Source organism: Panthera tigris, chromosome B3, assembly GCF_018350195.1.
Source record: "Panthera tigris isolate Pti1 chromosome B3, P.tigris_Pti1_mat1.1, whole genome shotgun sequence".
Taxonomy (NCBI): Eukaryota; Metazoa; Chordata; class Mammalia; order Carnivora; family Felidae; genus Panthera; species Panthera tigris.
In genome coordinates this window covers 21,002,254-21,019,324 of record NC_056665.1, presented here as the reverse complement: position 1 = coordinate 21,019,324, position 17,071 = coordinate 21,002,254, and the positions used below count along the sequence as shown (strand labels likewise).

At 46.2% G+C, this 17,071-nt stretch overlaps 1 protein-coding gene across 8 annotated transcripts in view; it reads left to right on the top strand.

Annotated features, from left to right (window-relative positions):
• The window catches only part of APBA2 (amyloid beta precursor protein binding family A member 2), a 266,585-nt gene that overhangs the window by 191,485 nt on the left and 58,029 nt on the right, over positions 1–17,071 (top strand). For all 8 annotated transcript variants that reach the window (XM_042988249.1, XM_042988243.1, XM_042988248.1 and 5 more), the window contains one exon: positions 8,153–9,158. In XM_042988249.1, the coding sequence (XP_042844183.1) occupies positions 8,193–9,158 (966 nt within the window). In that variant the 5' untranslated portion in view covers positions 8,153–8,192. The remainder of the gene's footprint in view (positions 1–8,152; positions 9,159–17,071) is intronic.

Here is a 17,071-nt window from a genome sequence, read left to right as displayed (position 1 = left end):
CACTTGAATAATTGACACAATGGTCGGACTCAAGGTGGAAACACATCCCTGATTACATGCTGGAGAATTTTCCAGAAGATAAAAAAACAAAGGAGTTCCTTTGAGTAATGTACACATAATCTTTATGGATCGTATTGGTTTGCTAGGGATGTTGTAACAAAGTAGCCCAAACTGGGTGGCATTAAACAACAGGAATTTATTATTCCACAGTTTCAGAGGCCAGGAGTCTGAGATGGAGGTGCTTGTGGTATTGGTTCCTGTGAGGGAGAATCTGTTCCCTGCTTCTCTCAGAGCTTCTGGTGATGTTCACATGATGTAGGTCTGTGTAGGTCTGTCTCCAAATTTCCTCTTTATATAAGGACATCAGTCATATTGGATTAGGACCCACCCTAATGACCTTCTTTTAATTAATTACATCTGCAATGACCATTTCCAAACAAGGCCACATTCTGAGCCACTGGGGGTTAGGACATGAAGGTATAAATTTGGAGGTGGAGGGGACACAGTTCAGCCCATCATGGCTTATTTTAAATCTGCACAGTGAGTGATGCATGTGTTTGGAAGTGATTAGGAAAATACAAAAATAGCTGGACAGCCAGCACAAACGACTCATTTTCTCTCTGGTCTTGTGGCTGCTTTCTCTGGGGGTACTGAGTCCTTTGTCTCTGAGGATGGATTTGGTAAAGGATGTGTTTAGAATGTCCTTCCTGGCACAAGGCCTTGGCAAATGCAGACATTATGTGTTTTTCTCAACATTCTCAAGCATATTGCCGATAATTTTCGTGTTGTTTCATTGCCTTCTTACCCAGACCCTTGATTTCCTCCTGAATGCAAATAAGAACAGGCGCTGACTTGGGTAAGCCAAACACTTCCGGGAGTTCTTGTGGGAGCAAGCTCACTTCTTACAATTAGGGGTAACTAACAAGAGCAGTGTCTGCTGGCCCACACATACACATGGGTACCATACTGCCATGCATTATGGTGTGAATGCTGGTTTCAGGTGTAGATTACATTGTGGGATACAAATACCAGCTCCTGGGGACTTGCCATTGGTGAAGGGCTGACAGCATTTTTAAATTGTATTTCAGGGTTAGATCATCCCCTTTTGCTCATTCTGAGCTGAAGGATGCAGTGGGGCAGATATCCTGGCATACTGAAAGGCCCAGGTGGAACAAATCAGTCCTCACCCGCATCCCAGGATTCTTTCAAGGGATGCTGAGACCTATGCCCTTCCTATGCAGAAGTATCACTTGGCAGCTGTGGCTGTAGAGGGCTGTACTCCATGGTACTTGTCTTTTTATATGTTACTAGTCTATAGAAGTACCATACTCAGAAATGAAGAAGGAAAGGAAGTAAATACAATTTTTCCACCATTGCTCAAAGGAAACCCTTGCTGGTGTTTGAATGTATTTCTTCACAGTATATTCTATGTTTATTTGGTTGTGAATAAATTATAATAATGCATTTTGTATGATAAGCTCTTTGTAAATACTCTAATCGCTGCATAATTGTCTTGTGGATGTGCTAACATTGGCTTAACTAAGAGCCTATTATTGAAGGTTCGACATTTTTGCCCTTTATTTCCTGCCAGTTTTCAAAGAGAAGCATATCCCTGTGTGAGCTGAACTAGGTTGCAGTGTCTTGTGTGACAGTGTTAGAACTCAGCCTGGTTTTGGGGAAATTATTGATGACTTTTGCCTGGGTTGCTTGAACTGATTATACAGGTGTACTCTAGGGCTGTGTAAACTCAGATTGTGTGTGGTCAAAACAACTAAATTCTTGAAAGGGAAGAAAAGGCTATTATCTTTACAACCTGTGAGACCGAACTGAGGAACAAGATTGTGGGCAGTAGCCATTTGGTTGAGTAAATATCACATTTGTATGATAACATTTTTACCTGGTCTGTGGTGTGGCCACCGAATCACTCTTTTTCATCTTGGTCTGCTGTATTAGTAGTGCTTCTAAGAACTGGCTAATGTTGTTTTCCCATGCACAAGAAAAATGTGGTTTAGAATAAGGACACTGGGGCTCTTCATTGTTGACAATAAGCCTTTATTTCCCACATCTCATTAGCATGTTTCAGGAGGAGAGTGGTAAGCACTGAATCAGGGTCTGCATTTTCTACTGATTTATGTGCTTGCTGTTCTAGAATTAATTGAGTCTGGACACAGGGCCTCATTTTCATTTTCTTGGATGCATAGCAGGTAATCGTGTTTCTTCTGTACATTTGAATTGCTTTCCAGATGGTCTGTTGTGAAGGATTTATCTTTAATATGATTAATCAGAAGCAGAGGACCTCAATATGTTTGTTCACATGTTCCCATGCGAAACCGCCCAGCCCCTGATAGGGGTGGTTAACTCTCTCCTGGCCCCAGTCCTCCTGGAACTTTTCTGAGAACCTGGACCTCGGATTGGAGGAAAGTTTAAAGGATTCTGGATAAAAGGGGGTAAAGGGCCTAGAGTATATCCTCGGGGAACCATCAGGACATTATTTATCATATAAAAATAGGACACCATCCATGTATCAATAGAGAATAGTTAGATTCTGTCTATTCGGCCAGGAAATACTATGTAGCCATTAAAATCATAATTATAGAGAGTTCCCACTGCTTATATATTATGTTAGGAGAGGAGAACATGGCAGTGTTTACAGCAAGACTTCAGCCACACAAAAGAGATGTATGTATAGAAAAGAGAAGGGAAGGCAATACAGGACAAAATCAACGGCGGCTGTCTGTGGATGGAACAGCTATGAGAGAGTATCTCTTCTCTATATTCCCTATTTAAATACACCACAGAACAAATCGTGATCCTTATCTCTGGGAAGTATCATGCCCTGAGAAGCTGTCACCTCTGGGTACAAAAATCTGCCCGCGTTCGTTTAACAAACGATGTGCTAAGATTAGTCATGTGTCCTGCCCTCTCCCAAGGGGAGTGAAGCTCCTCATAGCCTCCTACAGGGCAGCTGTCCCCTTGAAACAGTTGCACCCCCAGAAGGAGAATGCACTGAAGTGACTGCAGATCTTTCCATGAGATGTTGCCTATGAGCTTGCAGAGCCTTGGGGCCCAGGAAGGTGAGGTTTGGCAGCTGTGTGGGACCTCCCTGTAGACATGAAGGGTGCTGAAAAAGCTGCTTGTCACTGAGGTGTTATAACTGGAATCCTTTGTCATCGAGCTGCAAGCCCTCCCATGCAAAGGCAGTGTGTTAGTGCCCTGTGCTTTCAAACACACCTTTATTGGACTACACTGGATATTATAAACTCAGAACTCCTTTTTTTTCAGGAACCACTTTGCTTCACGGATATTTTCGCCCCACCTTTCCTTCTCCCATCCCTTTGACTTTACCACACCTTCCTGGTCTGGGAGGTGTCTGCTGTTCTCTGAATAGCCCTTGTGGACCCAGGCCACCCACCTTTGTCATACTGGCAGGGAGTATAGGTGACCCAGGAGTTGGATCTTGAAAAGGAATAGAGAATGCGTGGAGCATGATGGCCTGGGCATCTAGGGAAGGGCCTTGTATTTTATTGGCAAGGAGGTCAAATCCATTCTGGAAAGTCCCTGGAGTGCAGTCCTAGAGCCCCAGACATCAGAACCACCTGCACCTCTAGGCCTGGCTTTTGGCTCACCGGCTCAGAATCTCGAGCCCATGAACCTGCATACTCCCCAGGTGGGCCTTCTACCCAACAAAGTGACTGAACCACTGCTTTGAGGAGCAGCTCTTGGCTTTCCCCAACACCTCCTCCTTTCCTGCAGTCCTGCCTTTACGTACCCATATCCTGTTGCAGACATGCACATTGTGTCCTTGGCCAGGGTAACTGTCACTTGACAACAGCCATTTCTAGCTAGCTGTGTCGGCAGAGTTCCCATCACCCACCCAAGACACACACCTTGTCAGGCATTCTCTCTGTTCACATTTCATTTAAAATTTTCCTCAGTTCCCTGTATATAGTAGGAAAAAACAAACGTTAAGGAGTTGAGGCCTCCGCTGGTTATTTTCCTATTTAACCCGCTTCAAGCCTTGAAGGCAGGTGCTATCATTTCCAATTTACCAAGGGCAGAAGACCATCGCTCTGTTAAATATCTTGCCCAAGGCCTGACAGCAAATGGAGGTCTGAATTTAAACACAGACCTTCTGTCTTCATCTTTAATAGGAGGGTTCTTTCTCTTATACCAAAAGTGCCCCGGTAGGTTAAATGTAATTCTGCAGACCTTCAAAGACGCGGCTGCTGCCGTCCAGGATTCTGTTGTGGGTCCCTTTCCATTTGTATCCATGGAAAAGAGAACCGGATCAGAAGGTCCACTCTATCAAACTCTAGAAAAGCCAACAACTAGCATGGTATTTCATGGTGAAAACTTTTGAAAAACTGGATCATTCACAGTGTCCAGCCAGAGCCCTATGGGAACCTGAGGCAAAGAGAAAAATCAATAATACTGATCTTGCCTTTATTTAACATGTTGGTATTTTTTATCATCTATTTTTGCATAGTTTTTTTTTTAAAGTATTGTATCAAACTAGTCTCTTTTTTGTTGCCCTGTTAAATTTTGTTCTTTTTTTTTAAGTTTATTTATTTATTTGAGAGAAAGAGAGACGTGGGGTAGGGGGGGCAGAGAGCCTGACATGGGGCTTGAACTCACAAACTGGGAGATCATGACCTGAGCTGAAACCAAGAGTCGGACATTTAACTGACTGAGACACCCAGGGGCCCCTTCCCTGTTAAGTTTCATGACTGAGGTGAGTGCCATATGTGCTTTATCCTGGACTGGCCCTGGTAAGAAGTAAAGTAAAGAAAGACATTTTCATTGCAATTAAGAATAAGTCAAGGCTGACCTTTACTAGCTCCACCATTTAACTGTGTAGTAGCACTCGAGGGCAGTGCATCCAGACAGGGTGATAAAATGCTGGAAATGAGAGAAACAAAATTACCAACTAAAAATTACTAGAATTTGAACATGGACTTTTGCAAGATCAATATAGGTATTTTTCTATGTACCAACAATAGCCAGGTAAATATATAATGGCAGACACTACAGCCACCAGAAAATAATAAAATCTAAGAATAAACTTGCTATGAAGAATCCTGTAATGCTGTTGAAAGACCTTTTAAGTCTTGAATAAATGGGGGTGCCTGCGTGGCTCAGTTGGTTAAGCATCTGACTCTTGATCTCGACTCGGGTCTTGATCTCAGGGTCATGGGTTCAGGCCCCAAACTTCAGAGTATATTTACATACTTGATAAGGCAAGTTCTTAATTACTCTCATTTTTAGAACTTTCTGAGCTATTTTCACAAATTTATTCTTCCAAATAAACCTAAGAATTATTGGGTCACAGTTTCTCCAATATTCTGTTGGAATTTTGGCTGGAATAGCCTCACATTGTAGATTGCTTGGGTAAATTATTTATGGGATTAGGGACTGTCCCACATTACTGTAATATATGTACTTTCATCTTTGAGTCTTATATTGGCCTAGATGGTGTCATATGTAGATGTGGGCATACACACATCTGTATTTGCATACAGATTTTATCCCTCAAATGACATAGAATTTGAGGTTAAGATGGAATCTGAAGTTAAGAGGTACGGTGTACCTTAGTTTGTTTGTTAACAAGGATGTGGATGTGTATGACCTGGGGAGATATAGAGATAGAGTTACTCCCAAGGAATAGGAACTGACTGTTCAGGGGCAACTGACTACCAGCTCCATTTGCCTTTGACCATCCTGACTCTCAAAGTGTAGGAATCTGGCCGTCTCTTAGCCACTGCATTCACTGCATGCTTTAGGAACCATTTTGGGAGTTGTTTCTAGAGATTGTGTCCACAAAAAGGTGGTTGCCAAGTTCCTTCCGTCAGTCCTACAGCATATGCATGTCCCTGGTGGTTAGCTATCTTTTGTGCAGGTAAGAGGTCTGTTGTAAAATGATAAATGGCTGTGAGGCAGGTCAGTGCTTTTGATGCATCCTCTGGTCACCTGTATTTTAGTGAACACTGAGCACCTTGATCCCTACCTGGGAATAAATATCTGGGATTATCCTGTCAGTTTTGGGGCTTGGGGATGGGGTAACTTGTGAGGACATTCATACCCTACAGCGTCCATCTCAGTGATAATATTCCTGGTGGGCTATCTTTCTAGTCCGTGGGCTGCTCTGGAGAAGGCTCTGTGAATCTTCCAGCATCTAGTGATGCTACCAAGACATTCATGAGCCTCTTGTAATAGGAAGTTTTCTTGGAGTGAATTCACATGTCAGAAGCATGTGGCTCAATCAGTGATGATGCTCGCACTCTGAGTGTCTGGACAGATGAAATAATTCTCTCTTCCGTTCTTTGGGGAATATTCATAATGCTGTGACTGTGGCCATCTGGTAAACCCAGTCTCATAGAAAAATGTTTTAGGCACCACTATAAGCAAAATGCTGTGTGGGTGCTCTGGGGAATACAGAATGCAAAGGGTCTTTAGTTTAGGACTTTTAGGGGGAGATAAGGTAGAAGAAAGAGGATGTATAGCCAGGGATGCTCAGAGCCTGGGCAGGAACTGGCATGAGAGTCTCTGTCTCTGCTCTCTAATCCTGCTGAGCCCATTGCTTCCACAGCTCCTCTCTCATTTCCACTGCCTTAAGTTCTCACTTACTTAAAAATAATTTTTTTAATTGTGGTAAAATATACATAACATGAAATTTACCATTGTAACTATTTTCATGTGTACAGGCTCTCATTTCTTCTCTGGACACTGGAAGAAGTTTTTAAAAATAAATGAACTATGATGTAAACAAAAACAAGGCATAAGTAATGTCAAAGTACCATTTAAAGAATAAAGCAAACATCTGGGTCACCACTCAGCTGAAGAGATAAAACATTAATGGTCCGTTTGAATATCCCCTATGGCTTTTCCCTGATGCTGGCCCCTCACATTCCCTAGAGCTGGAATAGACTTTTCACTGGTCTCCCTCCCTGCAGCTCTCTGTCCTCCAGCATCTCTTCCACCCTGGGCTCAGAGAGATGAGACTAAAACAGGAATCCTGCGTGTCATGCACCTGCTGAAAGTTGCCTGATGACTCTGCGTAGTTTGTGGGATAAAATGCAGAGTCCTGGGGGGTGGGGTAAGGTCCTTCTCCATTTTTAAAAAGTTTATTTATTTCTTTTGAGAGAGAGACAGAGTGAGTGGGATAGGGGCAGAGAGAGAGAGAGAGAGAAAGAGAAAGAGAGAGAGAGAGAGAATCCTAAGCAGGATTACACAGTGTGAAGCCCGTTGCGGGACTTGAACTCACGAACCTTGAGATCATGACCTGAGCTGAAATCAAGAGTCAGTCGCTTAACAGACTAAGCAACCCAGGCACCCCAGGACCTCCCCCATTTGGACTTACAGGATCTTCGCAGTGCCCCGTGAAGCCATGATCCACATCCTGCAAGCTGTGGCCACACCCTCTGCCCTCTCTCCATGGCCAGGCAGTGCTGTCCTCCCCCTGGCGTCCCCCTCTCCTGTACCCTCACCCTGCTAAGCCTGTGAGGCTAGGGCTCAGGTTCAGCTTCTCTGTATGGGGCTCAGCCTGGACAGTTCCTGGCAAGTCTGGTCACTTGGGGAATCCTCTTGGTTTGGAGCGAGGAGGAAGGAGAGGCTTCTATGCACTGGGGAGGGCGAGACAGCTGGTAGGGGAGGGGACTTGAGGCCTTTGAGGAGCAGTGGATTTAGACTTGGAAGGTAGTGTTACCTCCTCATTAGACCTCCTCATGTCTTCTGAATGAAAGCTTCTCTTTTGCTTTTTGAGACAAAATAACATGATCTGATGACTCCTTGTCTTGTCACCTTGGCTACCCAAACGGGGTGAGCATTCTTAAGAAGTCATGAATGAGCCGGTGAGGTTCTGGGAAAGAGGCAGTCATCCTGGTGAATGGCAGGTGCCCCGCCTTGCCCCTGCCTCCTTTCCCCTCAGCCCTGCGTGTCCCCCTTCTCTGTGGCATAGGCATGCGTTGCTCTCCACAAATGAGTCAGCTGCAGTGGGGACATCACATTATTTGAACAGGTGTGCATTAACTTTGCTCTGAGACAACATGCTGGTGGAACACTCCCGTGGGTCCTGCTGCTGGCAGCCTGGCGGGAGCCTTGGGTTGGCCATGTTTTGTGGGGTTCTGACTGTCCTCTTCAACGTTCCTCCCCACAGTGGCTGCCTGCAGGTGATGATGGCTGCGTGAGCATCCGCCATGGCCAACCGGAAGCGTCAGAGCACAGCGAGCAGCATGCTGGACCACAGGGTGAGGCCTGGCCCCGTCCCCCATGGCCAGGAGCCTGAGAGCGAGGACACAGAGCTGCCCCTGGCAGAGTATGTGCCCAAGGGCCTGGAGCTGTCCACCTTGCAACCCGAGAGCCCCACACCCCCAGACCAGGGGTGCCACGACCACAGCCCCGATGGAGACTCCAGCTCCGACTATGTGAACAACACCTCTGAGGAGGAGGATTATGATGAGGGCCTCCCCGAGGAGGAGGAGGGCATCACCTACTATATCCGCTATTGCCCCGAGGATGACAGCTACCTGGAGGGCATGGACTGCAACGGGGAGGGGTACCTGGCCCATGGCACACACCACCTGGAGACGGATGAGTGCCAGGAGGCCGTGGAGGAGTGGACGGACTCGGCAGGCCCCCATCCGCATGGCCACGGGGACGAAGGCAGCCCGGACTACCGGGACGGCCACCTCCCCATCCCGGAGGACGAGGCCTCCGTCCTGGAGGCCCAGGACCAGGAAGAAGGTGTCCACTACTGTCCCAGTGAAGAGGGCTACCAGGACTACTACCCCGCGGAGGCCAATGGGAACACGGGCACTGCCTCCCCTTATCACCCGAGGCGTGGGGACGGGGACCTGGAGGACCAGGAGGAGGACATCGACCAGATCGTGGCTGAGATCAAGATGAGTCTGAGCATGACCAGCATCACCAGCGCCGGTGAGGCCAGCCCTGAACACGCGCTGGTGCGGGGACCCGAGCCGGGGCCCGGGGACTCCACAGAGGCCTGCCCACCCAGTGAGGCCAGCCACGGCCCTAGCAGACATGAGGGAAGGCCCAAATCGCTGAACCTCCCTCCTGAGGCCAAGCACTCTGGAGACCCCCAGAGAGGCTTCAAGACCAAGTCCAGAACTCCAGAGGAGAGGCCAAAGTGGCCCCAAGAGCAGGTAGGACTCTGGCTGTCCCCAGAGGGAAGGGGGGTGGAGGGGCCCAGAGAGCAAAGGATACTCTGGTATTGCCCACACAGGTGCCAAAGCCCATAGTTCAAGTGCATGTTTAGTTCTGCATTAATTCAGTTATGTAGCAGGTATGTGGACATTCTAGTGCCTTCCAGAAGGTACCCCCCTCCCACCTAAAAGAGATTGAGTCTCTAGCCTGTTTGTGCTGGATTTGTTCATGGTTGGGGGTGGCCCTGTGTGACTACCATCCCCCTACCAGGTTTTTTTCCTCAGGCTGAGGGGACATTGACAAGGCTGTGAGGTTGCTGGGGAGTGCATACTGTGGCAGGCAGTGGTTGGATGCCCCAGTGACAAGGGGTAGTGACCTGCGTGCATTTCACAGGGACCATTGTATCCCAGTGACACTTCTCTGAAAGCTGAGGGGCTTGGCATTATGGGCCATTAGCTGTAAATAACTATTTTGAAAATAATTATTTGAAGGTTTGACAAAGTCTTGGAGAAGAAATGTATATTAATGAGGCCAATGGATTTAAGCATAACTTTATTTTCTTTTAACTGTATCAAAGTGAGCATATATTTTGATAGCTACATTTGAAAAGCTGCTTTTCAAAAACAAAAGAAAAACAACACCCCTCTGTGAATATATAAAGAAGATGTGACTATTACACTTGTGTAAAGGAACTTCTGTTTGGCCAATTCTGTGGGCAAATGACAATGAAATGCTTTTCTATTTTTTAAAGCCTTAATTAGTATTTTTTCCCCCCAGAGGAGTCCATGAGTTTATACACTAAGGACGTGTGTTTGGGATATAAGTCATATGACTTGCTGCTGGTTTCTGTTACTTGCATGTTGACGTCTTTTGTTCTTTTTAAAGATCATTAAATGTAGGTTGACTTCACTTCTGGGGTGTTCTTGTCATTCAAGGCAGTTGTGCCTGCACCGAGGGCTCTGGGATGTAGAGAAACTGCTGTTGCACGAGTGGATGTGGGGAGCTCCCCCCAAAGGCAGGTGGCTCGGAGCCCAAGGTCTGGGCTTTAAGCCCAAGCACTGCCGGCCTTCTTCACTTTGGCAGAGTTGGACTCATTGCCAAACAGTGGCTGTGGCGCCACAGGGACTAACGTGGGCTACACAGGGCATACTGCGCCTTGTAACAAATGACTTCCCTGACAAAGTTCTCGTAAAGAGAACATTATCTTTAGAGTATCACGGGGAGTGGGCAAGACCTGACGTTTTGCTGTTTTTGTGCTGTACCAGATGCTAATTTGAGCAAAAATGCAGACTTTGGGTTGGAGAGCCTGAGGGATGGATGAATAGGATGGAATGAATGGGGGTGGTGGTGGTGGTTTCAAAGGGCAGGTGGAGGTGGGAGACATCCTGAGCCATTGTTGGAGACCCAGTAGGAGCTCTGTTCCTCAGAGTCATGGCATTGAGTGAAAGAGCAGGTAACTTCTCTCCCTAAATAGAGTGTCTCCTCAAAGCGAATCTGAGGCACTCTAGAGAAGCTCATTTAAACGGGTTATTTATTGCATAGCTTTTTTGGTTTACTCATTCATTCACAAATTAACTCCATCAAAGAGAGTACCTGATGATGCCAAGCTCAGTGCTGACAAGGGTTCCTGATGAAAATGGGGCCTAAGGATTCCTTTGGGGGACTCTGCCATGCCTGGGTGAATGTGACCTGGGTCTTCCCATCCTGTAGACTCAGGTGACCCATTCTCCAGATGAGGACTCTTTTGAAATTGGACCAAAAAGAACCACTGTGATAGAATCATCTTGAAAGCAAGAGTGTGTGAAGGAGGTCCAGTGGGAAATGTGGTGACTCCTTGCTTCAGATCACAGCCTGCTTCCTAAAAGGAATCCCTTCCTCCCCCCAGGACAGCCAGACTGTGTGGCAGGAGCCAACAAAAGAGTAGCCTCAAATAGGTGGACAGGGTGCCTGAGTCCCATGCTGGCCTTTCCCTGGGCCTTCTATGGTTAGTGTGTCATAGCCTGGGATTAAGGCTATAGTAAAACAAAACAAAGCAAAACAAAATAGCTAACGGCCAAAGGGCAGTGGTGGCTACCTGGAGTCTGCTTTCTGAAGTGTGATCCATTGCCCAGCAGTGTTGCCCCACTGGAGGGCCCCACCGCAGAACCACTGAATCCACATGTGACAAGAGGCCACATTCAAGTTCAAGAGGCAATACCGTGGAAGGCTTCTGCTGGAGGAAGAATTGCATAGCATCCCTCACCTCTCTGATCCTCATTTTAAAGCTTGAAAAGTTACATCATGGACTCTTTGAAGAGTATTGCATAGCCTTTTATTTCGTCCTTGTGTGGACAACAGTATTACAATGGAATTAGAAATGGGAAGACAGAAAAAGTATCCTCTATGGTTCCCGCTGCCTTAGCAGATGAGCTCTTTTGGTTTTTCTGTGTTACTTTTCAGACTCTAGCATTGAATATGAATAATGCATGTGGTTGTCTTTGCAGTCCAGATGTAATTTTGCCATCCACCTTTTAAAATCTGACATGTTACAAGTGTTTCTCTGTGTTGCCTTATAATTTTCATGATCATTTTTACTGACCTTTGAATGTTCCATTTAGGCCACGTGCCATCTAATTCATTCGTCTGCACATACCCTGCCACCAAGCATTCAGGTTGCAGATGGGATTGTTTCTTACACATTGGACTGGCACAGACATCTATGTACAAGTTTTCTTTTGGTTTATTGCCTGAGAATAAATTCCCATACTGGGTATGAACTTTAACCGTCTCCTCATGTTATCTTGCTACTTCTCTTTTTCTTTTCTTTTCTTTTTTTTTTTTTTTTGATGTTTATTCTTGAGAGAGAGAGAACAGAGCATGAGCAGGGGAGGTGCAGAGAGAGAGGGAGACACAGAATCCAAAGCAGGCTCCAGGCTCTGAGCTGTCAGCACAGAGCCTGATGTGGGGCTTGAACCCACAAACTGAGAGATCATGATCTGAGCTGAAGTCAGATGCTTAACGGACTGAGCCACCCAGGCACCCTTTGCTATTCTTTTTCTATGAATGTTTGATTTGTGCTCTTTATCTTGTGGAGTCTGAGTGCTTTTCTATATCCTGGGAGAACTTTATATGCTCTAGATGTTGCTTGTTACAGATGTTTCCTTCGGTGTGTTTGCTTTTGAAAAGGCTCCAGTTTGCAGGTAGACCTCTCTCCTGTGTAATGCTGATGAGACCAAGATGTCTGCGATGGGGGTGGGGGAGGGAGGGCAGGATGTGAGAGAAACCAAAGGAAATAGACTCAAATTGCAGGAAGACACATGTGATTGGGGGAACAGAGATCTGTGCATGAGTATTTCTAGAGAAGAAAGAGCTATTTCAAAGCAATCCATGTTTATTGAGGAAAATTTGGAAAATATAAGCAAAAAACATATTTTGTCACATGGCATGGCCAAATTCTGTTGCCGAGAGTTTCAAATCAAAGAGGCAAACTAGCATCCTGTTAGATGTGTAAACAAAGCATGGGTGATCCTTGTTCTTTTTTTTTTTTAAGTTGATTTATTTATTTTGAGGGAGAGAGAGAGAGAGAGAGAGAGAGGCAGGCGGAGAGAATTCCAAGCAGGTTCTGCACTGCCAGTGTAGAGCCCAAGATCATGACCTGAGCCAAAATCAAAAGTCGGTTCTTAACTGACTGAGCCACCCAGGTAATCCTGACTAATCCTTATTGTTCATGTATTCCATATTTGTGAATTGGCCTACTTGCTAAAATTTATGTGTAAGCTTAAAATCAGTACTCATGGTGCTTTTGCAAGCATTTGTGGACACTCACAGAGAGGCAGAGGCACGTGAGTCAGTCAGCATGCATGATCCCAGCTGAGTTTGAACAAGGAGACACTCTGCCTTCTTGTTTTAGCTCTCATACTGCAAACAGGTGTCCTTTTCATGGGCCTTTTAGCGCCATGTTTTTTGCATTTTTGCGCTTTCTGTTTGGTGATAAAATGACCCCCACTTGCAGTGCTGAAGTGCAGTCTGATGTTTCTAAGTATGCGAAGGCTATGATGTGCCTTATGGAGAAAAATACGTGGTGTTAGATATTTCATGTAGGTGTAAATGATAGAGCTGTTGGCCATGAGTCAACAATATGGTACAGCCAGAAAGAGGAAGAAGAAATTCGCCAATCTGTACATGAGGTTGATCTGGAAAGCGCTAAAGTAACATCTATAGTGTGTGAGGAAGCATTGGAAAAGGGGGTTACTTTGTGGATTCATGAGGTGACCATTAATAAAAAGAGCATGGTGAAGGCACTGTGATGAGGCTGGGAGCCAAAGAAATTTACGGGCTTCTTATCCAGGGTCAGGAAAATGTTAGACTCTTCTTAGCTAGTTTTATTATAAGGAAATAGAGAATGTAATCATCTGTGAGGAATACACATTAAATAAGGTGTCTTTAGGGAGAAACACACATAAGACAAAAACAAAAAAGAAACAGATGGAAAACATGGTTATGTATTGACTAGTTGACAAAAATGGTGAGCAGAGGCTTTGCAGGAACCTCATCCTGTATTTCTCCTAGGAGGTAAGTGGGTCAGTATTCATACATGCAGAGTTCACAGCAGGTTTAGAGAATGTAACTGCCCTGAACAAGGAGAACTGACTGTATCTGATTGGCAGATGAGCTTGAGAAACTTTATGGCAAAGATTTCCCATCTCAGAGATTCACTCCTTTGGTTGTACATGTGCTGTGTGAAGTCCCAGACTTAACTGCAACAAAGATACCCCTGGCCCTGCTTGGCCAATGTTTCCCCCAAAATCTTGGTTATTAGTCCCTTTTTTCCCCAGACAGGGCCTATCAGGAAGCTACTGACCACAGTTGCATATCCTAGGGGACAGAAAGCCGGATCACACAACTTCCCGAGATCTCCCTGCTTCATGGCTCAATCCCAGGATGATTCAACATCAACCCAGAAAGTTGATGGGGGACAAGTGGTCACCTGTTTCACCACTGGGACCCTTGGCTTCTGAGGAGTTAATGTTTCTTGTTTTGCTGTTTGTGGGGAGTCCCTGGGTGATGGTGGAACTGACCCTGGTGTTGGTGGTCATGGCCAACATTATGTGAAGGACTTCATGTGTATGATCTAAGTGAAGCCTAGAATGATTAGAAGAGATAGGGACTAGGGTTGCTCCTGTTTTACAGATGAGGCAGTTAAGACCTACATTGGATAATTACCACACCCATGGTCACACAGCTCAAGGGGTAAGCAGTCTGTGTTGCACCAAAATTCATGCCTTTGACTGCTGCACTGTGCAGTTCTTTTTTTTTTTAATTTTTAAAACTTTTATTTATTTATTTTGAGAGAGAGAGAGAGAGAGCATATGCATGAGCAGGGTAGGGGCACAAAGAGAGGGAAGAGAGAGAGAACCCAACCAGGTTTGGGGCTGCCAGCGCAGAGCCAGATGCGGGGCTTTAACTCCTGAACCATGAGATCATGACCTGAGCCAAAATCAAGAGTTGGACAGTTAACCAACGGAGCCACCCAGGTGCCCTTGCACTGTGCAGTTCTAGAAGGGCCTCTAGAAGAGGTAAAGCTGACTTCTGTGGCAGGATGTGTTTAAACCTGCCTGCTGGTGAGTGAGTCCACGTAGGTGAATTGGGCAGTATTTCTCCCAGAGAGTGGCCATCTCTTCTATTTTGTCCTTATTTAGTTGGTATTATGAGGGCTTGACGTGCTCCGTTGTTCGTAGCCCATGTGTCATGACACCAGTGGGGTGACCAGTGGACACAAGACCTCCAGTCTGTAAAATCATCCCAACATCCTGAGTTCATGAGGGTTCAAGCCCTAGAGTAGTCAAGTAGAGATCATTCATGCACCACTTTCCTTACTTTTATGGAGCTTTGTTGATATGTTTTGTTGTTTACATACAGTGACTGAAGACTACGTGAGTTGCGTCCAGCCTAGTTTGTATTGAATATCCAGATTGAATCGCCATTTCTGCACCTACTTCTGCTGTGTGTGTAGAGAGAGGACCTCAGTGGGACTCTGGTCTCACAGCTCAGGAGTGAGCTTTGGGGACTTGGCGGGTCATCAGTACACCTCCTAGGAGCAGGGACTTGCTGATCAGTGCTCCCCTGGGGGCTGCTTCTCCATGCTCCTGTAAGAACATGTTTGTTTAGCACCAAAGATCATAGTTCCATAGATCTGGTGGCGGCCTGGGATAGCAGGTTCTTGTAGTCTCTGTGCATCTGGGTTCAGCAAGGACTGGATTTGGTTTGGACTGACTCTTTTGGAATCCCCCTCTTTCTCATGTGTTAGCCTGTGACATATATCTTGAGAAAAAGTACTCTGAAAATACCTTCTCTGTGCCTGAAATTCTCCCTTAATAGATTTATTCCTTTCCTTTGGGCTCTGGAGATTTCTCAACCGGCCAGGCATGCCTTGTCCTGTTCCATGCACTCTGTGGGCTGGGAGCACGTCAGCACTTCAACGGCCATCTAGTTCAAGGTGTTTGATTTATGCGGCAACTGCACGGAATAGTGCTGTGTGCTAGGATGGCACACCAAATGCAGTTTTTGATTATTGGGGGTTTTCATGATTTCTGTTTATCATCGGTCCAGCCAGCACTTTCTAAAAAGGGCCCTCTGACAATAGAAAAAAAGGAAAGTCAATACATCATAGTCAACTTAATACAACAGTTAAATGGAGGCATGATACAGGGCCCTGAGACCACATCAAACATACAAGTGTTTATCCTTGCTCCTTGTGGAGATGGCTTTGCTGTGATTTCGCATTCAGTCAAGGCTTGCTTTGTGAAGGACCTTTTGAGATTGTGATAGGAATGCTGGCACCAGATGGGGAGGGACGATGCTAAGTGTATGGGTGACCTCGGCCTTCCCGGGGGGGTGGGGTGGGCAGTGGCATTGTGAGTGCTTCCTGTGGGCTGGTGCCTCTCCTACATGCCCTGTTCAGTGTCATAGGAAGTAAATATGGGCACCTGCTTTACAGTAAAGGGTACCATGTCTTAAGAGGCCCCGAGGGGCTGAGAGAGGAGTACCCTGGGATCATTGGCACTCAGGTAAGCTCCATTGGCATGTCATAGGGCAGCAGGTATGCAAAGGTATCTGGTGCTAGCACTGTGCCCAGGAGGGACCGGTCTATCCAAACCTGGCTATAGGTAGGGCAGGGCTGGAGAAAGACCTCATGGGTAGGCGCTGAGGACAGGAGTTTCTGGGAGACACAGAGCATGGCCCAGTCGAGGGAAGGGGAAGGTCCTCACTCCCACCCCCATGCCTCTCTCGAGTGTAGGTGGCCTCTTTCTTCCCACAGCCCTGACCCTGATTCTGCAGGTGCTCCAGCTCTTCTGGCATCAGGTCCTGCCTTTTTTTTGTGCACATGAGGAGGTATAGCACAGGAGAGTTCCCAGGGGTCCTGTGCTCTTCCCCAGCCTCCTCTGCTCCCAGTGCTGTGATGAGTAGCTGTAGCACCTGCCATAACTAATTCCTAGGGCCACCCTGAGAAACAAAATCCAGGAGGGTACTGCCTTGGCATTGTCAGCCCCTCACTTGATGTGTTCAGGCTTCCAAACTTGATTTCTCTGGGCCTATTTGTCAAGTCAGCACAATGGCCTTATTTGATTTTTATGAGGCCTCTTGAGGACCTGTGACCAGAGGTGGCTGTTGCTGTCACAGAGCAGCTTATTTAGCAGGAATCTGGGATGGCTTCAGCGCTTTTAAAATCTAGTTAAAGCCAGGGTCTCTAAAACACTGTTTTATTGTCCAAGAAAATCACGGAGAGCCCTTCCACTAACAATAATCTAGAAAGAAACTTCCCCACCTCTAGCCCTTGAAGAAAGAGCAAGGTGCAGTGGTTAGGAAAGCAAATGCCAGTGGCAAGAAGCCTGCACCCCATCTGGCTCCCAGTTCTGGAACATTCTGGACACAT